This window comes from Apodemus sylvaticus, chromosome 14 (genome assembly GCF_947179515.1).
Source record: "Apodemus sylvaticus chromosome 14, mApoSyl1.1, whole genome shotgun sequence".
NCBI classification, from domain to species: Eukaryota; Metazoa; Chordata; class Mammalia; order Rodentia; family Muridae; genus Apodemus; species Apodemus sylvaticus.
Genome location: NC_067485.1, coordinates 7,656,973 through 7,683,045, shown reverse-complemented (window position 1 = coordinate 7,683,045; position 26,073 = coordinate 7,656,973). Strand labels below are relative to the sequence as shown.

General features: G+C 46.4%; 1 protein-coding gene and 2 long non-coding RNA genes across 8 annotated transcripts in view; 2 read left to right on the top strand and 1 right to left on the bottom strand.

The window, feature by feature from the left end:
• Nucleotides 1-26,073, bottom strand: part of Tut7 (terminal uridylyl transferase 7) — a 57,769-nt gene that overhangs the window by 6,863 nt on the left and 24,833 nt on the right. For 3 of the 5 annotated variants that reach the window (XM_052156307.1, XM_052156308.1, XM_052156306.1), the window contains exons 13-28: nt 24,539-25,641; nt 23,671-23,821; nt 22,084-22,170; nt 21,210-21,310; nt 18,729-18,786; nt 16,054-16,157; nt 14,196-14,285; nt 13,747-13,860; nt 13,494-13,571; nt 12,763-12,940; nt 10,356-10,403; nt 10,181-10,272; nt 9,211-9,326; nt 3,967-4,292; nt 1,295-1,359; nt 910-973 (exon numbers count right to left, since the gene is read on the bottom strand). In XM_052156307.1, the coding sequence (XP_052012267.1) occupies nt 910-973; nt 1,295-1,359; nt 3,967-4,292; nt 9,211-9,326; nt 10,181-10,272; nt 10,356-10,403; nt 12,763-12,940; nt 13,494-13,571; nt 13,747-13,860; nt 14,196-14,285; nt 16,054-16,157; nt 18,729-18,786; nt 21,210-21,310; nt 22,084-22,170; nt 23,671-23,821; nt 24,539-25,641 (2,775 nt within the window). The remainder of the gene's footprint in view (nt 1-909; nt 974-1,294; nt 1,360-3,966; nt 4,293-9,210; nt 9,327-10,180; nt 10,273-10,355; nt 10,404-12,762; nt 12,941-13,493; nt 13,572-13,746; nt 13,861-14,195; nt 14,286-16,053; nt 16,158-18,728; nt 18,787-21,209; nt 21,311-22,083; nt 22,171-23,670; nt 23,822-24,538; nt 25,642-26,073) is intronic. The other 2 variants (XM_052156310.1, XM_052156309.1) reach the window with 2 other exon arrangements.
• Nucleotides 6,327-8,979, top strand: LOC127664388 (uncharacterized). 2 transcript variants are annotated; one of them, XR_007973194.1, is made up of 11 exons: nt 6,327-6,484; nt 6,520-6,630; nt 6,703-7,018; nt 7,266-7,337; nt 7,410-7,802; nt 7,946-8,054; nt 8,092-8,163; nt 8,199-8,304; nt 8,489-8,562; nt 8,634-8,777; nt 8,921-8,979. It is a non-coding gene; the product is annotated as an uncharacterized LOC127664388 (long non-coding RNA). The 2 variants fall into 2 exon arrangements; XR_007973195.1 differs by lacking the exons at nt 8,092-8,163; nt 8,199-8,304; nt 8,489-8,562.
• On the top strand, nt 10,399-17,372 carry LOC127664387 (uncharacterized). The gene is made up of 2 exons (XR_007973193.1): nt 10,399-11,742; nt 13,128-17,372. It is a non-coding gene; the product is annotated as an uncharacterized LOC127664387 (long non-coding RNA).

The window sequence follows — 26,073 nt, the reverse complement described above, 5'->3', positions numbered from 1 at the left end:
TAGCCACTTACTGCTTCAAACAGCCCCATTCCTCCAGTTAAGTGTCCAGCAGCTTCTCCTCCCCTTGAGCAAAATCCTTCCCATCCCTCCATCACTGCTGCAGCTTCAAGAAGCTAGACTCATTTACTCCAACTTCACCTCTCACTGCTCCTACATGCTGACACCGTCCCTGCCAGGCATCAGATGAAGAGCAGGAGCTGCTAGCAGTTAAAGGTCTGTGCCTCTTCAGCCTGAGCCTTCAGATCCTGTGACTCAGCTGACTTGGGATGGCATTTTATTAAGAAGAACACTGCCATACACAGCATCATCTTGTGTTTTTCCTGCTTAAAGCACTGTCACCATGATTACAGTTGCTTACTTCTCTCTACTGTCTACTCCTGATAAGAATGTGGATTAGGAGCTCTGCCTCTCACTGAGGCGTGTTAAGGGCTGGGGCTGGTGCCCGGCAGTAAGAGACAGTATCAGCGGATATTTACTGAAGAGAGAAATAAATGACATAGCTGTCTGGACGCAGCGTGGAGGATTCAGGTTAGAGCTTCCTTCCCTTGTTCGGGAGCATGGCAGACAATTTCCACGAGGAGAAACAGTGAGGGCAAGACAACAGCCAATCCACAGCAGTTACAAATGTGTACAAAAGACCCCCGTGGCTAAGGGCAGCAATTCTTCCTCAGGCGAGGAGGTCACCCACAATATTTGAAAATGTACAGGCTGCCCTTACCCACTGAACAATCAGATTCGGGTGCAAGATGGAAGCAAGGTAAGAGTGCTTTTTGTTTGTTTGTTTAAAGTTCCCTCGTGAAGTTATGATATCCCTGTCAGAACCGCACAGGAAAGGAAGCATCTCAAAGGCATGTGGTAAAATATTCAGAGAAGAAAACAACACATATCTGACCCTTTAAAACCACATACCTGACTGGGGACTCAAAAATATGGTTGTTTTTTGTTTCTTTTTGTCTTCATGTAAAAGCACTGCCTAAAAAATGAAATAGACTGGTTTACAAAAACTGAAGGTAAAGCAACAGAAACAGCCTCAGAGTGCATCCAAGAAGAGCTAGGGCTAGGCACGAGGGGGCGCAGGGTCGCTCGATAGTCGGAAAGACAGACACGTATGCGGGAGCCGTCCACCAAGCCCCTACCACCAGGGCCCAACAAGCCTTAGCACACAGTGTGTGGGGCACAGGAGGAGTAAGCACCAGGGGCCAGCCAGGAGCCCAGCACGCCGCTGCAAGCACCCAGAGGCTGTGGGGAGTAAAGAGGACAGAGGCGTCCCTCTCAGGTTTGGACTGGCTTTTACCTGAGCAACTGGTCTCAAAGGGCTAGGTGAAGAGTATGCAGACACATAATCTGACTTACACAAACCTACAGAAAGAGAGGAACACTTTCGTTCCTACTTCAGGTTAAAGCAACAGTCTTATTCTAAAATGTTGTAAGAAATATTTTCTGATGACATGATGGAATTCCACACAATCCACTGAAGGAAAAATAGGGAAGGGCAGAACTCTGGGCTGGAAATATCCGACGGATGACTTGATTAGCACCAAGCAGCACTTGTCATCCTCTCACCCACATCTCCCTTTGGCTCTCAGATGCTGACTGCTGATGGTTGTTATGAATACTGCCTAGGAAGTAGCCAGCTTCTAGACCAGGGTGTTTCTTAAGGTTGCTCATCCTTAAGGTTAGCCACCAGGGGTCCCATCAGGCTGACAGACCTGCCACTTCTAAGCTTGTGTGTGCACATGCATGTGTGTGGATGGGTGTACACGTATCTGGTAAGAGCTAACCTCTGAGTTCATTCCTCAAGAGCAATCTGTTTTGTTTTTGTGAAGGAGGGGGAAGGGTCTCTCGCTGGTTACCAGGCTCCAGGGGTCTATCCGCCTATCTCTGCCTCCCCAGCACTGGGATTAAAAGGATCTACTGCAATGCTTTGCTTTTTATGTGTATACTGGGAGTAGAACTCAGGTCCTCGTGCAAACATGTTACTAACTAACTGAGCTCTCTCTTTTTAACATTCTTTTTAAGAAGCCATGCAGCTTTTTATTTATTTATTTTTTTAGATTTATCTTTTTTATTATGTATACACTAATCTGCCTGCAGGCCAGAAGAGGGCACCAGATCTCATGACAGATGGTTATAAGCCATTATGCAGTTGTTGGGAATTGAACTCAGGACCTCTGCAAGAGCAGTCAATGCTCTTATCCTCTGAGTCATCTCTCCAGCCTCTCTGAACTATCTCTTTAGGCCCCGACTCTTAAACAGTTTTGAGACATATTGGGCAGGAACTTGAAGCTTGTTACTAGACAAAGGGTTGCACCTGAGGGAGAGGCACAGGACAACTATGCTGGAGGAGGAGGATGAGGAGGATGGTACCACAAAGATCTGCTTCATGCTGTTTGTAAAGACAAATATAGTATAGAAGAACAATTTGGTGAAACTATGTTAAACTGTATCTATACTGTCTAGTTCCAACTAGTTTGAAGGAGGCAATTGTTTGAGCTAAGTGAGGTCATCATTAACTCTACTTCTACTGAAATAGTGTCAACTGCCCCTGAGGAGCATGTCAACTGAATGTTAACAGATACCATCATTTAATTTCTTTAAATCTTGTCTCCTTATAAAGGAAAATCAGGGCGAATGTCGGGGTTAAGTCCCCAGCTACTTAGAAGAACAAGGCTGACTCAGGCTGGGGTGCCCAGAGCCAAGCCATCTATAAACACTCGAGCATTACACAATTTCTCTCTCTAAAGCTTCTCAAGAAATAAATGAGGAGAAGCTGGACATGACAGCACATGCATGTGACCCAAAATGCAGGAGGCAGGGGATACTGAGTTTGAGGCCAGCCAGGGCTATGCAGCAAATTCTAGGCTGGCTTTGACTATACTAGTGAGTCTCTGCCTCAAAAGCCCTGGGGTGTGTTGGGTGAGAACAGGGCATGTGAAACTTTCAGTCTTTGAAGTTGAGACAATTTGCCTAGCACACTCGATTTAATAAACCACTCCCAGTACCACAGTGCTCAGGTGAAGGGGCCACAGAGCCGCTCTCACTAGCAGGCCTCAGCAGATGAGCAGGAACAGCTACTCTCTACTGTTCCTCATCTACGATTATCCAGTCTCACCTAGGCTTGTTCTACAGGCCAGTACAGTATATGAACTGTTCTAAAGACCATAGCTTACACAACTTAAAGGCACCCAGACAGTGTATTAACAGTCCATTAAAAGGTGCTCATCATGGACACAATCTATTCAAGTGACCAATTCACATCCAGCAACACAAGGGGTCAGTGTTTAGAGGTGGTTTAGTTTTGTGTTCAAAACAAGGTCATACTATGTTGGCGAGGCTGTCTTATTCCCCTGAGCTAAAGTGTCCTTCAGCTTCAGCCTTTTAGGTAGCTTTGACTAAAGCCATGGACCACTGCACTGAGAAGATGTGTGGCTGACTCTCATCTGTGGATTTGGGGGTTGTTACTATGGTTACTGGTAGAAAGATCTTTCAATAAGGGCTGCAGATGAAACCTCCCCAGTTGTTCGCAGACAAGAACACTGTCAACACCCATCTGTTCTCTTTCCTGCTTAGAGTATGTGGATGAACATATCCTTATTTGCACATGGTGGAAAGCTACCACCTCACTCACCCAGCGTCTAGGCAGCACTTCACCGATATGCATAGAGCAGCATGCCTCGGGTGTGACCTGCTGACTGGATACTCAGACAATGTTTATATGGACTGAAGAGAAGAAGACTGTCATTTCATTGACAATCTTAGACTTTCAAAAGGCTACCTCCACCCAGGAATACGCACTTCAGCTGTACAGAGGGTGAGTATTAAAGGTGCATGTGTGTGAAGGGTGGGGAGGTACAGCACTTCCTTACACGATATTGCTTAAAGAAACTGATACAAAATGTGAAAAACCTCCAGACCTCTAATAGCCCTTGACCATGAACATCACGGTTTCTGGAGAGGCGTCTGTACCTGGAGAGCCTTTGAACTGTGGGCATTCCTTTTTAATGTGCCCTTCTCTTCCACAGATGAAGCAACGCTTTTCTCTTGAGTCTCTGTCATCCTGTCTCTTCCACTTTTCTGCTGGTGTCCTGAGAAGCTTCTCCCGGCCCAGGTCAACAGCTGCCCTCACTGGCTTGGCTTTCGCAGCAGCACACGGGGTGGGCTTGTCTTCTTTTGTCGCCACTTCCTTTTCTGTGTACTTGTTTTGAATTTCCTTGTCCTCTTTGCTTCTCTTCTCTTTGTTCTCCGCGTACCTTTGGTTTGCAGTATCTTCTTGATCTCTCCGTCGCCTCACTCTGGTGAAGATAAAATACTAATAGGAAAAATGTCAACAAAACTTACGGGATATCAAGATGTGTCTAAGTGTAGAGATGGGCAGACCAGAATGTGAAAAGGAGACCTTGATTATGACAAAGCCTGGTTTCTGTAGTAAGAGCTCTGCTATCCTCCAGCACCCACAGACAGTGGGTAACAGATGGCCACTCAGAACCCAAACCCACAGTCACCCTAGCCATTACAGAAAGTCATGTGAGTGCTATATGCATCATGTGCACATGCCCTCTCACAGTTACACTGGACTGTGGAGGGGACAGCAACAAAAACAAGTCTATGTGTTTTGAACCCAGATGCATGAGCTTCTAATCACCCTGCTCTGCACCTGCTGGAACAGGAATCTTAAATCTTTAGCACAGAGCCTCCTGTCACCAGTGCTACAAGCAATGCTTACTGCTGAGACTCCTGGGCTTAATGTCTGCCTTTTAAAATAAAGTTCTTTAAATTTATTTTTATTTCATGTGCATTAGTGTTATGTTTGCATGTATGTCTGTGTGAGGGTATTGGGTCCTCTGGAACTGAAATTACAGACAGTTGTGAGCTGCTATGTTGTTGCTGGGAATTGAACCCAGGTCCTTTTAAAGAGCAACTAGCGTTCTTATCCATTAAGCCATCACTCCAGTCCCAATGCCTGCTATGATACTTGTGTGATGAAATGCAAATAATCATGGTGGGTTGCTGATCAGCCTTTCTGGTGTATTAGCTTTTATTAGGCAATGAAAATTTGAACTGTAAGACATGAATTTCACAGAAAAATTTAAACAATGGTTTTAAGAGGGTTTATCTTCAAGAATGTCAGAGTCACCTTTTCCTTTGTTTTATTTTTAAAGAGTGATTTGCTTTCATTTATACACATATCCATATGTGTACCATATATATGAAGTGTCCACAGAAGCCCTGGAGTTGGAGACAGGTGGTTGTGAGCACCAGTGCAGGTGCTGGGAGGGAGCCAGGATCTCATGCTGAGCACAGGTGCGCTCACTGAGCTGTCTCCTCAGCTGCTTTGTATTGGTTTTTGATAGAATGTCACACACAGCCCAGGCTGGCTACATATTCCCTTTGTAGCTGAGGCTGGCCTTGAACTCATGATTCTCTTGCCTCAGCCTCCCAAGCATAGAAAGCAGTAGTAAATGGTACCACACTTAGGTATTAATATTTCTTTCAGCCCTGCTGGTTACAATTTCTTAAATTCCAGATTGTGACCGACTCACTTAAGTGTAGTTTGAAATGAGAATAAAAGTTTAGTTGAAAGCAAACCACTATCAGCCAGGAGGACAATGACCCCAAGCAGACCATAAAGGTATCCCCCTGCCTCTCACTAACATCAGCAGGAGAAAAGCATGGTGCCCAAGCACCTGAGCTTCTGGAAATAATTACTAAGGATTAAACTAATTTAAAATCAAAAGCCAAACCCAACCTAGGGAAGCAATAGTGCTTGGCCTGGCCTGTGAGCCAGCCTGCAGCGTCTGCACCCACGGCCACATTTACACACTTTTATTTTCATTTTTAAAAAAGATATTAAATTTATCTGAAAGCTTCTCAGTTTCTGTTGGGTTGGTCTTGTGTGTTGTATATTCAGATGCTGAGTCGTGTGCCCCAAGTTCAGGCTACAGTCTGGACATGGGCATTGTACTGACCCATGTGCTATAAAGAATGCTCTTCAACAATCTGCAATTGGATAATAAAAGGCTGACTGACTGGCAGGAGACAGGAAGGCAGGACTTGAGATTGAGTAGAGGGTCTTAGAGGAAGGAAAAAGATAGGGGACGAAGGAGGCCAAGAGAAATCACCCTGAGGACAAACATGGAACAGAACAAACAGATCAAGACTCAGTTGGCAAGTAACTCAGGGGCCATGGCTGGGTGTAGGTGAGAACAGTAACTCAGGGGCCATGGCTGGCTGTAGGTGAGAACAGTAACTCAGGGGCCACGGCTGGGTGTAGGTGAGAACAGTAACTCAGGGGCCATGGCTGGGTGTAGGTGAGAACAGTAACTGGGGCCATGGCTGGGTGTAGGTGAGAACAGTAACTGGGGCCATGGCTGGGTGTAGGTGAGAACAGTAACTGGGGCCATGGCTGGGTGTAGGTGAGAACAGTAACTGGGGCCATGGCTGGGTGTAGGTGAGAACAGTAACTCGGGGCCATGGCTGGGTGTAGGTGAGAACAGTAACTGGGGCCATGGCTGGGTGTAGGTGAGAACAGTAACTCAGGGGCCATGGCTGGGTGTAGGTGAGAACAGTAACTCAGGGGCCATGGCTGGGTGTAGGTGAGAACAGTAACTCAGGGGCCATGGCTGGGTGTAGGTGAGAACAGTAACTCAGGGGCCATGGCTGGGTGTAGGTGAGAACAGTAACTGGGGCCATGGCTGGGTGTAGGTGAGAACAGTAACTGGGGCCATGGCTGGGTGTAGGTGAGAACAGTAACTGGGGCCATGGCTGGGTGTAGGTGAGAACAGTAACTGGGGCCATGGCTGGGTGTAGGTGAGAACAGTAACTGGGGCCATGGCTGGGTGTAGGTGAGAACAGTAACTGGGGCCATGGCTGGGTGTAGGTGAGAACAGTAACTGGGGCCATGGCTGGGTGTAGGTGAGAACAGTAACTGGGGCCATGGCTGGGTGTAGGTGAGAACAGTAACTGGGGCCATGGCTGGGTGTAGGTGAGAACAGTAACTCGGGGCCATGGCTGGGTGTAGGTGAGAACAGTAACTCAGGGGCCATGGCTGGGTGTAGGTGAGAACAGTAACTGGGGCCATGGCTGGGTGTAGGTGAGAACAGTAACTGGGGCCATGGCTGGGTGTAGGTGAGAACAGTAACTGGGGCCATGACTGGGTGTAGGTGAGAACAGTAACTGGGGCCATGGCTGGGTGTAGGTGAGAACAGTAACTGGGGCCATGGCTGGGTGTAGGTGAGAACAGTAACTGGGGCCATGGCTGGGTGTAGGTGAGAACAGTAACTGGGGCCATGGCTGGGTGTAGGTGAGAACAGTAACTCAGGGGCCATGGCTGGGTGTAGGTGAGAACAGTAACTCAGGGGCCATGGCTGGGTGTAGGTGAGAACAGTAACTGGGGCCATGGCTGGGTGTAGGTGAGAACAGTAACTGGGGCCATGGCTGGGTGTAGGTGAGAACAGTAACTGGGGCCATGGCTGGGTGTAGGTGAGAACAGTAACTGGGGCCATGGCTGGGTGTAGGTGAGAACAGTAACTGGGGCCATGGCTGGATGTAGGTGAGAACAGTAACTCGGGGCCATGGCTGGGTGTAGGTAAGAACAGTAACTCAGGGGCCATGGCTGGGTGTAGGTGAGAACAGTAACTCAGGGGCCATGGCTGGGTGTAGGTGAGAACAGTAACTCAGGGGCCATGGCTGGGTGTAGGTGAGAACAGTAACTGGGGCCATGGCTGGGTGTAGGTGAGAACAGTAACTGGGGCCATGGCTGGGTGTAGGTGAGAACAGTAACTCGGGGCCATGGCTGGGTGTAGGTGAGAACAGTAACTCGGGGCCATGGCTGGGTGTAGGTGAGAACAGTAACTCAGGGGCCATGGCTGGGTGTAGGTGAGAACAGTAACTGGGGCCATGGCTGGGTGTAGGTGAGAACAGTAACTGGGGCCATGGCTGGGTGTAGGTGAGAACAGTAACTGGGGCCATGGCTGGGTGTAGGTGAGAACAGTAACTCAGGGGCCATGGCTGGGTGTAGGTGAGAACAGTAACTCAGGGGCCATGGCTGGGTGTAGGTGAGAATAGTAACTCAGGGGCCATGGCTGGGTGTAGGTGAGAACAGTAACTGGGGCCATGGCTGGGTGTAGGTGAGAACAGTAACTCAGGGGCCATGGCTGGGTGTAGGTGAGAACAGTAACTGGGGCCATGGCTGGGTATAGGTGAGAACAGTAACTGGGGCCATGGCTGGGTGTAGGTGAGAACAGTAACTGGGGCCATGGCTGGGTGTAGGTGAGAACAGTAACTCGGGGCCATGGCTGGGTGTAGGTGAGAACAGTAACTCAGGGGCCATGGCTGGGAGTAGGTGAGAACAGTAACTCAGGGGCCATGGCTGGGTGTAGGTGAGAACAGTAACTCAGGGGCCATGGCTGGGTGTAGGTGAGAACAGTAACTCAGGGGCCATGGCTGGGTGTAGGTGATAACAGTAACTCGGGGCCATGGCTGGGTGTAGGTGAGAACAGTAACTCAGGGGCCATGGCTGGGTGTAGGTGAGAACAGTAACTCAGGGGCCATGGCTGGGTGTAGGTGAGAACAGTAACTCGGGGCCATGGCTGGGTGTAGGTGAGAACAGTAACTGGGGCCATGGCTGGGTGTAGGTGAGAACAGTAACTGGGGCCATGGCTGGGTGTAGGTGAGAACAGTAACTCAGGGGCCATGGCTGGGTGTAGGTGAGAACAGTAACTCAGGGGCCATGGCTGGGTGTAGGTGAGAACAGTAACTGGGGCCATGGCTGGGTGTAGGTGAGAACAGTAACTCAGGGGCCATGGCTGGGTGTAGGTGAGAACAGTAACTGGGGGCCATGGCTGGGTGTAGGTGAGAACAGTAACTGGGGCCATGGCCGGGTGTAGGTGAGAACAGTAACTGGGGCCATGGCCGGGTGTAGGTGAGAACAGTAACTGGGGCCATGGCTGGGTGTAGGTGAGAACAGTAACTGGGGCCATGGCTGGGTGTAGGTGAGAACAATTGAGAACCTGACTAGTATAGTGCCAAAAGCTTGCTAATAAAAATAACAGGTTTCTGTGTCTTATTTGGGAGATATATGGGCTAGAGTGTGCAGAAACGCCCCTAAAATTACTTTAATTTCACAGGCTTATTTTTTCTGTATCAATAGACCCACATTTGGAAACTGGTACAAGAAAATAAAAACACCACCCATTCGGAACACATGCTTACTTTCTCCTCATAGGACAGTCCTTCATGAAGTGTCCGATTTTCCCACAAATGCGACAGCACCTGTCATTTGGGGCCAGTTCTCCCTCAGTTAGGACATCCGGATCAAAAAAGTATGCCTACAAGAACACACCTGTGTAAAATGAACTGTGAAGGAGAGCACGGCATACCGCGCAACTGTGTGAGAACAGGTTGGTATTTTAGTATGTGTCCCACTCATCCCCAACAGACCTGCACACCAGGGAGAGGCACAGTGACACAGTGGCTGACAGAGACCGACCTAAACTCTAAATGTCTTTTATCCCCTCAAGTTGGAGGGCATTGACATATAAGACATAATAGTGGCTTCAACACAGCAGCAGAAGCTGAGGCTGTCATGAGATGAAATGGCTACACTGCAGTGAACTAAGAAGCATACAGTGCAAGTTCTGTATTAAAGTAAGGCAAAGAGGGCACGGCCTCTTGAGGAAAAGTAAACACGGCTGCTTCAGTGTCTGCTGCACGAGGTGGGGAGGCTGCGTCCCCTACACACCCACTGGAGAAAGCACTCATCTGAGCACACTTGCAGGTGAAGTAGCTCTTGAACAAGCACGAGAAACATCACTCTAAGTGCCCAGAGCAGTACTGACAGAGCTGGACAATCATCTGCTAACAGGACCTACTCGCCCACCTGCAGCAGCTGAGTCAGTCTTCCAGGCGGCAGGAAGGGAGTGGCAAGCTGCTGTTCAAAGGGGACAGGGTTTGGACAGAGAAGGAACATGTCTGGAGAGATCTGCTGCAACTTCCTGGCTACAGTCAATAGTGCTCACTTCAGAGTAAGTGCATATATTGCCACTGCCACACCAGGAAGTGCCACAGGAGGAGACAGATACAGCAGCCAGCTCCATTCAGTTATTCTGTGTGTGCTGCAGATTTATTTGTTGCTTACAATATGCATCTTAATTGTTCTCTGGCATTTCTAACAAAAACTCACCAGTTTTGAAGGGTAGTCTTTTGGAAATCCTTTGACTGGAATTCCAAATACTCTTCTACCATTGATAAAAGCTTTCATTATAAAATTTGTCACTATAAGGAAAATAGTAAGAATTCAATTACATGCGTTAAGAGAACAAGAAATTGCACCAAGTTAACCAACAAGAGTAACTTACTTTTCCTCGATAATCCAGCACCAAGATTATGATTCAAATCAAAGGGATCTGAGTAGAGAAGATTACAGAGGTAGATAAGATAACAGAGGAGAACTGCCCAGCACGCCTCCCGCTCTTTATGCAGGCACACTCAACCAGAACAGTGTCGCCGACTTTGCCCGTCAGCGAGAGTTATACACAGCTCAGCAACAGACCAACCTGCACATCAGGCAAGATCTCCCAAAAGCATGAATAAGAAAAGAGTACTATATCGTTTTTATGATCTTTATAAAGTTCTTCATAATATCCAGGTTGCCTACTTCTGGAAAAAGTACTGAGCAGACTCACTAACCAGGTCATTTAGTGATGTCCATTTTGTGTTCACAGTAGCAGTTGCAAACATAAATACACCAGGAATGGCAATACATGCCCTGCCTATAATCTCAGTACATGGGAGGCAGATGCAGAAAGACAAGGAACTGAAGCCTGGGCTGTATAATCGAATTCCAGGCCGATCTGAGCTATAGAGTGACACCATAGTGGTAAATATTATCAAGGGCCAAGGAGGTGGTTTAGTGTGTAAAGTGCTTGCAGCAAACTTGTCATGGCCTGAGCTCGATTCACAAGAACCATTAAGAGGCAGATGCAGTGGAAGGCAGGGTGGAAGAGGCGGGTAGACAGGTGCAACTGGAGGACTCACAGTCAGCAGGCCTCTAAACCCAAGTATTATTTTATAGATGATTTAAAACACTATATGCATGACTAATGATCTGGTCACGGTCATCATATGTAGATCGACATCATTTTTTCCTAAAACAGCACTGAAAAAGGTAAAGGGAAAACCAGGCTCTGTCTTTTAGAGCCCTCATGTGGATGTGAAGGACTACATTTGCAGAGCAACACAGCAGGAGTCTGGGCGTGAAGCTGGGTACCAAGATTCTGCAAACAAAGCTTCCACAGGGCAAGCACCTCACTGGGGAACATGACACTAGAAGTCACAGGTAACTGGACACAGATGACAAGTGCCATCATCCCAGTCTTCCCTTTTCTGCTGGTGTGTGTGTGTGTGTGTGTGTGTATTACAGTTTGGGTGTTTGCTGGTTATAAAAGACAGATTGTACATTAGTTTCCATATAGTTGAAGCATTGCTACTCATCAGGCATGGTACTTGGTACCTGCAACCCCAGTGCTTGAGAAGCTGAGAGAAGACTGCTGTGGCTTTTAGGTTAGCTTCCCAGGGCTGGGATTACAGATGTGGCCTCCCACTCTCAGTTCCGCCTCTTTCTTTTCCTTTTTAAGAATTCACTTCGTATGCTGAGCAACAACAAAAGACATGGCAATCTGAGAAGACTAATCTGTGCTTTGATAGGAGCATCTAGAACACAGGTCCCTACCATACATAGCCCAGGTAATGTTTACGGCACTGTGTCCAGTACTACCTGAAGTAATGAAGTAATCAGGAAGTCCATACACCAACTGCATATCAGTACATTAAAAAAAAGGGTCCTATGAGACCAAGAGGATATTTTCTTAGCCCCTTCCCAGCTCACTTTAAAACATTTGACCTGCATTTTGTCTTAAAAATTAAATCTCTACCACTTAGAAATAACTAACTATAAACATCAATGGCTCCAGTGGACTGTTAAATTCAGTAGGGTGACCTGATCCAAGTGCCTCAGCCTCCTGGGTGTTCAAGTCACACACAGGTTTCAGCACCAGGTCCAGCAGGAAAGGTCTTTCTCTCTGGTCAACAGTGAGAAATCATTACAGACAGTTCTTTTCCCAATAGTATGTAAAGGCCTAAGAATCCACTTCTAGTGGTGCTCTCCACCCTTCGGTAAAGTCTTGTTTTTATTTTAGTTTAAAACTTTCTTATAAAAATACATAAAAATATCACCCTCGAGAATTAACCAGACCCAAAGTCTCTACAACTCTATAAGTCTGCAAACATTTGGGACAGGCATTCGAATCTGCAGCCGTAGAACTGCACATTAAACTTTAAATGTTTAGTACTGAGTGCTTTATGCAGTTACCCATGAACTCCGCCCCCCCCCCCCCCATGACAGAATTAAACCAGAAAACCACTCACTTCAGGCTCTAAACCTCCACTGTCCCAAAGCTGCCTTGCCTCTACTGTTGTACACTTCTCCCAAGTCGGTCCAACAGCAGAGATGTTCTCCTCAGTGCAGACTCTGGACCCACGAAAGGCCCCACCTGAGGTATTAGCCACTTAAAAATGAACCTTTAGGGTGGTGTGGGCCATAGCAGGGCTGCTGTACTGCACACATGTGACTGTCCCCCAAGATGTGTTGGGGGAGGAGCCAGAGGGGCTCAGAGTTCATACTCAGTGCTCAACTTCAACAGCTCTTCACATCACCCTCACACATGCCAGGCCAGCACCTCACTTCTAATTCAACTTTACTCGTACCTTCAATAACGATGTATTTTGAGGTCCACTGTTTCTTAAAAGTTGTAAGCAGACTTTTTCTTCTGATGCTGATTACGTGTTCCTTAAAGTCAAACTCCTCAGTATAGAAGCGCAGAAGTCCCAACCACAGCTGCCCAACAGATTCTGTATTTTTTCCATATTCTGGCCAACAAGTGGGCTACAGAGGGAAGGGAACAGGACGTCACTCCATCCATCATAAAGTGTTAATAGCAGGATGCATGCACACCTCAGCGGGAAACCTGGACTAATCAGTTGGCTTATATACACAACAAGGAGTTGTGTTTCTTTCACATTTTAAAACAGCATTTCCATGAGTCTATTAATCTCTATTCTGTGACTTGCAGTAGAGACAACTGAGAATACTCAATGATGTATCTCAAGACACGATGGCAGGGGGATCTGTGAAGAAACTGAAGAGCTCTGTGGGCCATAGCAGTGAACTCAGTACACATGGACATAGTCAGCATGACAAGACTCAAACCACAAAAACTATTCCATTCCTTTGGAATAGTTACTAACTACCAAGAACCAGCTGACAGTGAGCAATCCCTGGAACAGCATTTGGAACACACCAAGCTCAGGGACAGGACCAACTGAACGGGGACACCTGTGAATGCCAGTCCTCCTGGATACAACAGACAACTCTACAGCACAGAACAGCATGACTTTTAGCCAAGGGTTGGGAAAACCTTTATTCTTAAAATACATACCAGTTCACTTATTTGATCGAAAAAGTAGATATTCCAGCCATCAACAAGTATTTCTGGTTTCTTTTCACCTTTGTATATCTGAAATTAATTTTAAAAGTATTATTATAAAATGAAAAATTAAAATGCTGATACCAAAATGCCCAGGAAAAGTTACAAGATTTCACTACAGAACAAGAGCACGCTGGCAGAAGCAGAGGCTCAGACCCAGCCCACCGCCTCCTGTGGGAGCCCACCGCCTCCTGTGGGAGCCCACCTCTTGAAGCACAGGGATGACAGGTGGAGACCTTTGCTGGAGGAAGTATAGCACCATAAGAGTGTAAGCGTAGGATGACAAGCTGCCTCTGGACGCATCTCCGATGTCACACATCTAGAGGGAGAGAACACTCTGAAGGGTGTTTCTACTTAGCTTGCAGTCACCCCATCACCATCACCATTGAAGAACTAATATGAAAATCACATCTTAAAAAATGAAAATGTGTCAACAAAAGCAACCAACCCAACCTGAATCAAACTGAATTCAACAAAGAAGTAGACTGTTATTTACCGCAGGAGCATCAAGAAAAGTTAACACACTAAGGTCAGGCAGTGCTGGTGCATGCCTTTAATACCAGCACTGGGGAGGCAGAGGCAGGAGGGTCTCTGAGTTTGAGGCCAGCCAGGTCTACACAGCAATTTCCAGGTAAACACAAGCAGTGTACCCACCTTTGTGAACACTTTCATGGTGTAGCACAGGTATTTCACTCTGGGGTCAATGGCCGAGTATGCAAACAAGAGCCTTGTGTTATGAAGAGCCTATGAAAAGGGAAAACATGCTGTGAGGCTCTTGCTGATAGGTAAATGCTGTGACCTGGAAAGGCTCATCCTGTAGTACAGTATGCAGTAAGGCATACTGCAGTAGAGATTGCCTTTTTCTTTCTGAGATAAGCTGTGTTAATCTAAGAGATGACACATAGGTATAACTTCTGATTTCATGAATAAATCTTTGGTCTGAACAGTGGTGTGGTGACATAGGTCTGCCATCCTGGCACTTTGGAGATGGAGGCAGAAGGATGATAAGTTTAAGGTCAGCATGAGAGGTCCTGTCTCAAAAACCAATACAGTGAAACCAAATGGATTAAGATAAGAAAACACACAATAAAATAAAATAAGAAGTTTTCTTTGAGTTCATGTAAGACTCTCTGTGGCATCATTTGTGTGAGAAGCTCCCAGGTCCCATCGGGTCTCTTCTTTTGGTGTGAGGCCAAGAAGGGACCCAGCACACATACAAAATTACAGGCAGGTTCAGGCCACGCAGATAAAGCTGACTTTATCTGAAGTGAATCTTCACAAGTGCATGAGCTCACACACGCTCACACACACACACACACACACACACACGTGCACACACACTCTCATTTACATATATATACACACATACACACTCTCACATGCATGCACACACATACACTCTCACACACATTCTCACATGCATACACACACTCTCATATACACACACACTCTCATATACACAAACACACATACATACTCTCACATACACACATTCTAACATACATTCTCATGCATATACACATTCTCACATACACACATACTTACATACACACACACTTTCTGTCACACACACATTCTCACATGTACGCATGCGCACACACACATGCACACACTCTCACACTTACACACACACACACACACACACACACACTTTCTCTCATGTACATACATACACATTCTCACACCTAAACCACCGAGCTTTATATTTATTTACCAACTTACTGACTTGATATGCACTGTGATGGAATGCTAAGCACTCTTAGCCCATGTGGATGTGAAGAGCCACTGAATTCTCCACAGTCCCAGTCTCAGAACACTCTGGGCACACACTAACCACTCAGATGATTCCCAAAGAGTAACGAAAACCAGAGCAAAGAGCTGTTCAGCTGTGTGGGGCTAAAACTGAGCATCCAAAAAGACAGCACTAAGACAGATGAAACAAGGCCTTGAATCCTTAGATACTTTTTTGTTGTTTGAGACAGGGTTTCTCTGTGTAATAGCCCTGGCTGTTCTAGACTCATTTTGTAGACCAGGAAAGCCTCCAACTCACAGACATCCACCTGCCTCTGCCTTGCCTCCCAAGAGCTGGGATCAAAGGCCTGCACCACCATGTGTGGCTCATTTACTTGTGTTTACAGAGACATTCATTCATTCCTGTTCATGTCCTTAAGAAACAGTCTAGCAGTATGTGCTTGTAACCTTAGCACTGGCTGGAAGGGAGGAGCCAGGAAGAGCGGTGGCTCAAGGTCACCATGAACTGCACAGCACGTCCACCACTAACCTTGCAGTATGAAACCGTGTCTCAAACCCCACTCTCACTCACCCCCGCCCCCCAAAAAAGACTGGATGGGAGAAAGAAAGGAAGGATTGAAGGAAGCAAGCAAACAAGAAAAAAAGGGGAAAAAAAAGATCCAAAGAACCAAAACAGGAGATTCCAGACATGGCAAGTGAGGGGCAGATGGCCAGGCTACTCATCAAGAAAGACAGGCTGGCCGAGGCCTCCAAATCTTACCAGTGTGTTATACAAGCTGATGTCCACCTCCAGACCACTTCTTAGATGGAAGAACTTCACGATGGGCACCTTGGCTGTTGTGATAGGAAGGATATTCCTCAACCCTGTAAGGGAAGAAAGATGAGTGATTAAACACAACTTGGGAGGGGTGATTCTCATGCTAATGCGCCATGAGAAACAAGATCTAACTTCAGCTGTCTCATTGTATCCATTACAACTAACCGAACAATTGTTACTAAGTAGGAGGACACCTGGCAAAGTAGGCATCTGCTATATACATGGATGTTTGAATGACAAGAACAGACTGGTTAAGGAGAACTCGCAAGTGCATGTGCAAGTGGTGTGCAGAGGTCCGTTCCCACACAGGAGCTCTGCAGTTTGCACACCCGAGCTCTCCTACCCAGTCCATCTGACTGACAGTCCATGGAGCATCATCTCAATGTCTGACACAGCAGTCACCACAGAGCTAGAAGCAATGGACTGAAGGAGAAGGAAGGAACTGACTTTGCAGGTGAGGAGACTGCTTGAGCTACACTTTGAAAAGAAAAATGCTGAAACAGTGGGGGTGGAGGCTATTTACCAGACAAGGAAAATGGAACAAAAAGGCTTGAGGGCCCTTCCAGGACACTATGTAGGCTGGAGAATGGACTTGGGGGGACCAGGAAAGAAACAGAGGAATTATCTTTGAGGAGAAAGAAGCCAGTGAGGGCATAAGTACTAGAGAATCAAGGCACAATAGTAGGCCAGAAACACAGGGACAGAGGCAGGGTGACCACTCCTGATGAACTGTCATGGTGGCCTGAGGACGCAGAGATGGAGGATCACATATGTGAAGAGAAGACAGTGGTCTCGACTTTTAACTTCACCTTGCATGAGGAGAACAAGAGACCTCAGGTGTCACTCACATACATGCAAGCAGTAAGCTATGGAGCCGGGCTGAATCCAGGCAGCTCCAACCTCACTGTGTGCCCTGCGACTAGTGGCCGTCTGCTTATTCTGATGACTCCATAGATGACAGTGCTTAAGTCTAGATGAGATTTAGAGAAGAACGGGCAGAGGCAGCAGAAGGCAAATGTAAAATAAAGCAGCAAGCCCAAGTTCACACACATGGCATGGACAAGTGGGAACTCTGGAATCCAGAGCCCCCATGAACATTGCACTCTGCTTTCCCTTCAGGGAGTCTACGATGGTAGACCTCTCATTTGACACTCTTAAGCCTTCCTTGAAGACCTATTCCTTGCATGTCCCCCTGGCTCCATTTTATAATCCCAAAGCCTTCTGTCTATCCACTCCAATAAAAGGAGACAAAGACCTTTTAACTTTTCTGCTGTCCTAATTACATTCCTAATTATTACAAGGCAGGCATCCAATGCCATAGCTGGATGGATTACTTCTAAAGGCATTAGGTTTAAGAAGAGTCTTCTAACTGCCATTTAATTCTTTGTGTAATTTATATTTCATTTCTATCATATAATTCCCTATATATGACTATACAGAGTCATTTCTGCTCTACAACCAGTGAACATGGTTTGTCCTTATGAAGTATACATTGAGGATGCTTAGGAAAGGGACAGTATGTCTCAAGTGACCCAGAAAGAGACCCAGAGCAAGCAAGAGTTACAATAAACATCAAAGCACAGCTCAGAATGAAAACCTAAGCACTATCTAATCTTGCAGCTTCAATTTCTTTGTATAACCTGGGAATCCACATAAAACTTATCTTTAGAGATGGATTTTTTTTTTTTTTTTTTTTTTTTGGTTTTTTTGAGACAGGGTTTCTCTGTGTAGCCCTGGCTGTCCTGGAACTCACTTTGTAGACCAGGCTGGCCTTGAACTCAGATATCTGCCTGCCTCTGCCTCCCAAGTGCTGGAATTAAAGGCGTGCACCACCACTGCCTGGCTACAGATGGATTTCTTACTTGAGGACAATACCTTCTCAACACACAAAGTAAACTGTACCATTGTGTGTGTGTGTGTGCACACCCATAAGTGTGTCCACAAGAACAGAGGCCATATTGCTCACTGTAATTCTTTGATCTCAATATAAAAGATTAAGAAATTCATGTGTAAAGAGAGTATTTTGTCAAGCATTGTGGCCTACACCTGCAATCCTCTGTGCTCAGGAGGCCAAGGCAAGAGTTATGAGTTCGAGGCATGCGGAGGCAGAGCTGGGGCTGCAGTTCAGTGGTAGGGCGCTTGCCTCTGATGGCAAGGCCTCGGATTCTACCCCAAGCAAGCAAGCAAGCAGGCACTCACCTACACTATTTTGTAAGAGCACTTTAGGGCTGTACATCATTTGTAGGATCTACTACTTTTTATAGCTCTATTTCAGAAAACACTTACAACAGCCTTCTAGATTTGTGATTAAAAGAGATCAAGATATATGACTTAAATTACCTTACCTGCCTTGAATATGCTTTCTACTAAGACCCAATAGCTACCACCACCACCACACAGAGAATATGCTTTCTACTGAGACCCAATAGCTGCCACCAACACACATTGGCATTACTAGCAATCCTCTTCTATATCAGACTACAAAACATTTTAATGATGCCAATATCACACATATTTATAAATAACTCAGCATACTTCCTCACTGGCACGAATAAACTCTGTGTATATAAAACAGTAAAGAGAAAGAAAGAAGTGCTTTACAACAGGTATGGACAAACCTGAGTGCTTTCTGAGGACTCGCGCCAGCTCCTCAATAGTTCTTACACAGTCCAGCCCCTACAGGAAAGGCACAAACAACGCAAAGGAAATCAGGAAGCAAGCTGAGACTGTTGGCACACACCTGTCATCTTAGCTACTCCGGAGGCTGAGCAAGACAGTCACCACTTAAAGGGCTGTCCTGGGCTGCAAAGGAAGTTCAAAGCCAGCATGGGTGACTTAGTGAGACTAAGGGGGAGGGCTCTGTCGCTCAGTGCTAGAGTGCTTGGCCAGCTCGTGTTGGGTTCTGTGTCAGACATAAAACTAAACAGTAATAGTAAACTGTGCTTACTTCTATCACCTTCCAAGACAGTGAGGTGAGGTTAATTTCAAATATTATTTGTCTCTCTCTGTGTGTGTGTGTGTGTGTGTGTGTGTGTGTGTGTGAATGAATGTGAGCACACATGTCAGGACAGTACATGTGTGAAAGACAGCGTGCATGGTGGTCAGAGAACAACTTTCAGGAACTGGTTTCTTCTTCCACTGTGGGAAGCAGGCATGGAGCTGCACTGCAAGCACTTGTACCTGCTGTGCCGTCTATCAGCCCAAGTTCAGATGGGTTTCATTTTCCTTTCAGTTGAGTGTCAGTTACCATACATACAAAACACCCTAAAAATATGCAAGCCTCAAAACATATCTTAATTGGTTTTGATATACACAACAAAAGTCAAAATAGGAGCTTCCAGAAAGGCCTCTGAACCATGAAGACATTCACTTTTCCCCTCTATGTAATTACCTCACTTGGAAGAATGCCTTAGGTATGGATATGCAAGAAGAGCTTCTGTGCCCCGCCTCACCTCTGCTGGGCATGTCTACATACAGTCTAAGAGCTGGCAACTTGCTGATCTAACTCGGGGTACTTCCTGGTAGGACTAGCTAAAATTAAAGTCATGCAGAAATTTGGAATGGTATTCATACTAAAAAAAATGGTTTTTGCTGTTTTTCAGACCAAAGTGTCTGTATGTAGCTCATCTGACCTTGACTTCAAAGCCCTGTTGTCTGTGTCCCCCAAGTTTTGGGATACAAGCACATCCCACTGTGCCTTGGCATGTGAAAGTATGCTTGTTAACTGGAGTAAACCCTGATGGTTACACAGACTTATAACCTATTTAGAATTTTACTTTAGAAATACTATCAAAGGTAGTTTATAATCTGCATTATTAAGAATAAACTTTGAGGAGATATAATAGGTTATTCCTTATGGTAGACCTAATCTCACCCCACACTATTCACCAAATCCCAGGGAGACCTGGGATTTGGTGAATATCTTCTGAAGTCAGGAACACCCTCAGAATGTAGATTCAGAACAAAGCCACGAGAGCTCCCGGAGTAGTGGCTGAGAGGTTAGTTACTGTGTCAACAGCTTCTACACTACCATTGCTACTAAAAAGTGTCCCTCAGGGACAGGTGTGGCTCCAAGGATGGCCCCACCTGGCATGCAAAGGCTCTGGATCCTGCCCCCAGAACTTCTCAGACTTACTCTGTTATCAGAAAGAAAGCAGCCTCAGAGAACAATCCAGGACTGGGTATGGCACTATGGGTAATAAAACTGTAAAAACAGGTGGTTAAGAGTGTTCTCAGGGCACATGCCACAGGCTCAGCACTCAGGTTGAGGCAGGAGGATAAAGCGTTTCAGACAAGTCTGTCTACAGGAAGAGAGGAACAAATCATACCACTGCCACCACCACTGCCACCACCACAACAAGAAGTAGGTTCTGAGCTGCATCTCAGCATAAGGCCCTTCTCTGTGGTCTCTTGACGCGTAAGATCCAAGCCTCCCAAGAGAGAACTTCTCAAAGCAGCAGGGAACAGAAATTATTACTTCTGTTATCTACCAAAGGACACACGTTTTGGTGCTGATAAGACCTAGTTTGTCTCAAATCCAGGTCCTGAACTATAGTTAATACTCACCATGTACAAGCAAACCAACATCACAGGTAACTGGGGGATAGGTGTACTGGTTTAGTGGCCAAGCCAATGGGCACTGGTGAAGGTGGTCTAGATTCACAGAATCTAGTCTAATCTAGTCTGTACTACACTGAAAAGCCCCTTTAAAGCTATCTAGTGTCTCTCTCTCTCTCTCTCTCTCTCTCTCTCTCTCTGTATGCATGTGTGTGCATGTGTGTGTTGTTTTTGTGGTGAGACAGGCTCTTGCTACGCAGCCCAGGCTGACCTTGAACTTCTAGCAATCCTCCTTCATGAGGCTCCCTGAAGCTGGGACCACAGGCGTGCACCACCCATGCCCAGCCAGAGCCTTGCCCTACTCTTCACTCCCCTCCAAGAGTGTCAGCGCAGGTGCCGGAGGCTGTGCTTCCTGGTGCACTGCATGTGGAATGCCCGGCACATTCCAGATGCCTCGCAGTTCTGCCAGTTCGCAGTTCTGCCAGTGAGGACGGCGCTAACCACATGCTCACAGCACATGTGTGTTCACGTGGCAACCGTACCTCAGCAGTTTCATGTCCGTTAATCGTCATACAGACGTCAAGGTCACTCTGTTTGAACCCAAATCCATTTTTGGAGGAGCCAAACAAGCTCAATTTAGTTCCTGTTAGGGACAGATGACAAGTAATAGCTCATTACCCGAGTACATGTAATTGTTTCTATTTAAAAAATGGCCCTTTCATGAATCCAAAGTACCAGTTGCTAGCTATCCTCTCGTAATTATGGCCCTTAAAATATTTTATAACAATTATTTACTTATTGTTTTATTGCATTGGCATGTGTGCATAAGGAGGTTAGAGGACAACATAAACATGCAGGAGTTGGGTTTTTCTTCCATCATCGGGGTGGTAGAGTCGGGGGGCCAGGTCTGGCAGGAAGGTCATTCATCTGTTGAGTCATCTTGCCAGCCTCGGCGTCTTTTTAACTACACACTTATCCTTAGTGATTCCTTTAGTGTATTTATTTAAATACACAAACTGTATATGACATGAAAGAACAGTGGATATCACTTTACACCAAAATGCAAGGATGTTTCAAGGAAAGCTGTTAACCACACTATGACATTTCATACTGTAAGAACAATGCTTTCTATGTACTTTAAAAGATTGGTTTTTACTTTTGTGTGTGTCTCAACACATGAGTGCATAGACTCAGAGACCAGAGGTGTCTGAGAGAACAGGATGCACTCCCACTGCTAAGCCTCTCTAGCTCCTGTAAGTGTGTGTGTGACTTAACTGCAGCTCCCAGCGAGTCACTCTTATGTCTTGGGTGACCCCACACTGCCATCTTCCTATTGGGAACTAGATGTGCTGAGAAGTTAATGTGCTTGGAATATGTATGTTACCTTTCTTTTCCTAAGGAGAAAAAAATATTTACCTGGAAAGTCTTGTTTTATGAAACTTTCTAGATTTTGCCGGATATGTTCACGAGCCTGATCTTCTACAATAGTTGGAGAAAAATCCTCTGTTTAAAAACAGATAGGCACAATGAGTAGGGGAACGGCTTAAAAGAACTGATATTTCTAGAAAAAGCTAAAAAAAAAATAGTTTTTAGAAAAAGAAAACTTGCTGGGAAGTGGTGGCGCACGCCTTTAACCCCAGCACTTGGGAGGCAGAGGCAGGCAGATTTCTGAGTTGGAGGCCAGCCTGGTCTACAGAGTGAGTTCCAGGACAGCCAGGGTTACACAGAGAAACCCTGTCTCGAAACAAACAAACAAACAAACACACAGAAAGAAAGAAAGAAAAAAAGAAAGAAAGAAAACTTCTAAGCTTCAAAAAAAATTTTTTTGTCCTTCTCAATAGACAGTGCTAGCAATAAAAACAAACAAATAGCACCTGTCTCAATTCTGTGGGACACGGATATAATCCCAACACTGGGAGGCAGAGGAGAGCATCACTGCGAGGTCCAAGCCAGCCAGGGACACACACACACCGCCTGTCTCAAAAGGAGTCTAACCCTAAGAACTACTCTTGAAATGGAAGCTAACTGGGACAAGGGCTCTAACCTGTCAGAATCCTCTAGAAAGGGAGCAGAGGTGTCTGTAGGTTTTTCTATTTTTAATTGGAAGCCCAGTTTTCTTCCTTAACATCTGAAAAAGCTTAACAAGACAGTTAATGGTTTCTAGACATGGTAGTATACGTCCACGATCCTGAATATTTAGGAGGCTGAGGCAGAAGAGGATTCTTTGGAGCCAAGAATTCAGTAAGAGAGAGAGACCCTATTAGGAAGCAAGGGAAGCAGGGATAGATTGGGCATGATGGCGCCTGCTTATAATCCCAGCATCCAGGAGGCAATTTCAATGACAGCTTCAGGGAGAGAGGGGGAGCCTGCTAGGACATAGGGAGCCTCTTAAGACCCAGTCAGGGTGGGCCTGAGTACATCCAGTCTAAGCAGCAGCAGGCTTCTTCAGAAATAGAAACTGAAACTTCTCGCAGCACTATGCTTTCCCAAATGGATGTTCCTTAAAGAGGTTGCGTGTGGGCTGTTCAAAGTATTCTTTCTCTCAAGGTACAGGCGCCATCACAGGAAAGGGAACACAAGGAGCCTAAGAGCCTGAGGTCAAGGGCATGGGCACAACAGGACTGCCGCACTCAAGCACTCACAGCAGCTGACGCTGCCTGCACGACCAGGCCAGTCACTATTCTAGCATGGAGGGGTGATGAGCCCTTATGCCTAACTGAGGAGCTGACAGTGGATGGCTTTTGGGAGAAGGAGCACTAATCTTTTTAAGGATATGGATTCAGTGGATGGACCCCACACCTAGGAGTCTACCTGTAGCACAGCCTGGATTCAGTTGGTTAGGGAGAGGAGAGGGAGTGGCTATAGGAGGAGCTGGGGGAGGGGTGGTGAGCCTATGCTCACAACATACTGTATGTAGTTCTCCGACACAACTGTGAGGCTGACAGCAATTCTGAGGACTCGAGCGTCAACTCCTGTGGCATCATGTGAACACAGGACACTTACTGTAACACTGGATGCAGACTTGATCTAAGATATTTGAGAACTTGGGTGTCAGGGGTGGCAAAGGTTCCAGCTGGATCCTCTTGAAGTCCTCAGGACAGTCCTTCTTCAGATGACCTTCTCGCTTACACAAGCTGCACACTACTGTAGGAGACTGCAGGGAAATGGTGAATCAAAACAAGAATGAATGTGAGTCTTTTCTAAATGAAGGGTCTTTAAAATATGATCTACACATACACCCTAATTTAAAGCTACTCCAAAGGCCTGAGATGGGACATGTTATGCTGATGATGGGAAAGTGATGCGAACTGTTTGTCATATACAAACATCCCCATTAGTGTTAGGAGGGACAGGGATCACAGGGTACAAAACAGAAATGTGTTAAACCACACTAGATGGGAAGCTACTGGTCTAGTTCATAGAAACAGAAATCCGGGCTGACAAGTAGCTCAGCTGGTAAATGGCACTTGGTGCCAAGCCTGGAGACCTCAGTTTACTTTCTGGAACCCCCAGAAAGGAAAGAAAGAAAAAGAGAGACTTCCTCAAGTTGGCCTCAGACTGTGCAATGGCACAATGCCTATTGCTCACAGGTGATAAAAAGAAAACTAGAGGGGGCTGGAGAGATGGCCCAGTGGTTAAGAACACTGACTGTTCTTTTAAAGGTCCTGAGTTCAAATCCCAGCAAGCACATGGTAGCTCACAACCATCCATAATGAGATCTGATGCCCTCTTCTGGTGTGTCTGAAGACAGCTACAGTGTACTTACATATAATAATAAATAAATCTTAAAAAAGAGGAAAAAAAGAAAACTAGAAACAATATCCAGTGGAGCTATTAGAGTACCAAACCTAAGCCTATCAGCAACTATTACCTTGCCTTTGGTGAAGGTCAGTTTTCTAAATTCATAGAAGAACTCAGACTGGTCCCCAGGTGAGTTTTCCTCAGAAAAGCCTTCTTCTTTAAGAGTTATTCTATTTAGGTCTATGAGCAGAGCCCCACCCATGTGTTCTCCACATTCTTCTGGATCTTCACCCTTAGCAGGCTCAGGCAAGTCATCTTCTTCAGAGAGGGCATCCTCCTCACCTGACCCAGGATACCTGCTGTCCACCTGATGTACACTAGCAACTCCCTCTTCATCTTCTAACTCTTCTGTAAGGTTAATGCTGAGCCTGGGCTCTTCCTCCTCCTCCTCCTCCTCCTCCTCTTCATCCTCATCCTCCTCATCAAAGTGCATGGCTGCTGATGTGCAGCCCTGGACTGAAGGGGAAAGGCAGTTCAGAGCTTCTTCTAGTCCATCAGCACCTTCTGCGCTTTCTTCATTGACATCAGCCTTGTCATCCACAGAGGCACAGGTGTTCCCCTCTTCAGCTCCTGGATTCCGGAGTCCTACTAACTCCAGAGTGTTGTCTGCCCGGAGACCGCACAGGCTGCCACAGTTCTGAAGTTCTGGGTGCTTGCTGATGCTTAAACCTTGACCATCAGTGCTCAAAGGATGCTTGGTCTTCCTTCTGATGCTCTCGTCACTTCCTGTTTCTCGATGCTCTGCTGTGGCATCCTTACAACCCTCACAATTGGCTTCTGCCTGGACACAGTCAGAGCTTTCCTGGTGGTCTGGGATGTGCACACCTCCGATCTCCTCCATTCGTGGGCTTCCCAACTCCTCAGTGGTCTTTCTAAGAGTACGTGGCTGTGCCCTGCAGGCACCTGAGGTTTGAACACCCGGATCTTGAGCCATTGCTGCATTGCCCAGTTTATCAATATCTATTGCTTGGGGCTCTGGGCCACCATTTCTTGCTTCTTTGTAAGGGTCTGAAACACAGGTGATTGGGCTAGGAGGCTTTGCAAGGTTGGGTTTTGTAACTTTGTGTGGAAGAGCAAAATATTTATATGTTGTCCTCAAACAATGAAGTATATACTCAAACACAGGTTGATTATTCAGGGTCCTTGCCACATTTCTTTTAACAGAATAGGGGTCTGTAACAAAAAAAGAGAGAGAGAGAGAGAAAAAAAGAAAGCCACCACTTCACATACTTCTGTTTCATCATGCTTAAAGCTAGATTTTCTAAGATAAAGCAGGTAACAACAACAGCAGAGTGGATCATGCATCTTACATGCTTTAAACACTTTACAAGAACCCGGGTGGGGGTGGGGGCAGCAGTTAAGAGCTGAAAGCAATGCTTCTGAGTCTCAGGGAACTGATGTCCCTTCCCTAGCTGCTCAGTGACTGGAGGTGGGACAGATGTCACCGGCTGGCTCTGGAGCCGGGGGGAGCTGAGGCGTTTCTGGCAGGCTTGTGGCCGAGCCTGGCTCACCGTGCTCCGCCAGCCCTGCAGTGTGTCAGGCTTACCTCCGCTCTTCCGCCCTGGGAGGCCCCGTCACTGAAGTGGCTGGCCTGAGTGTCAGGGG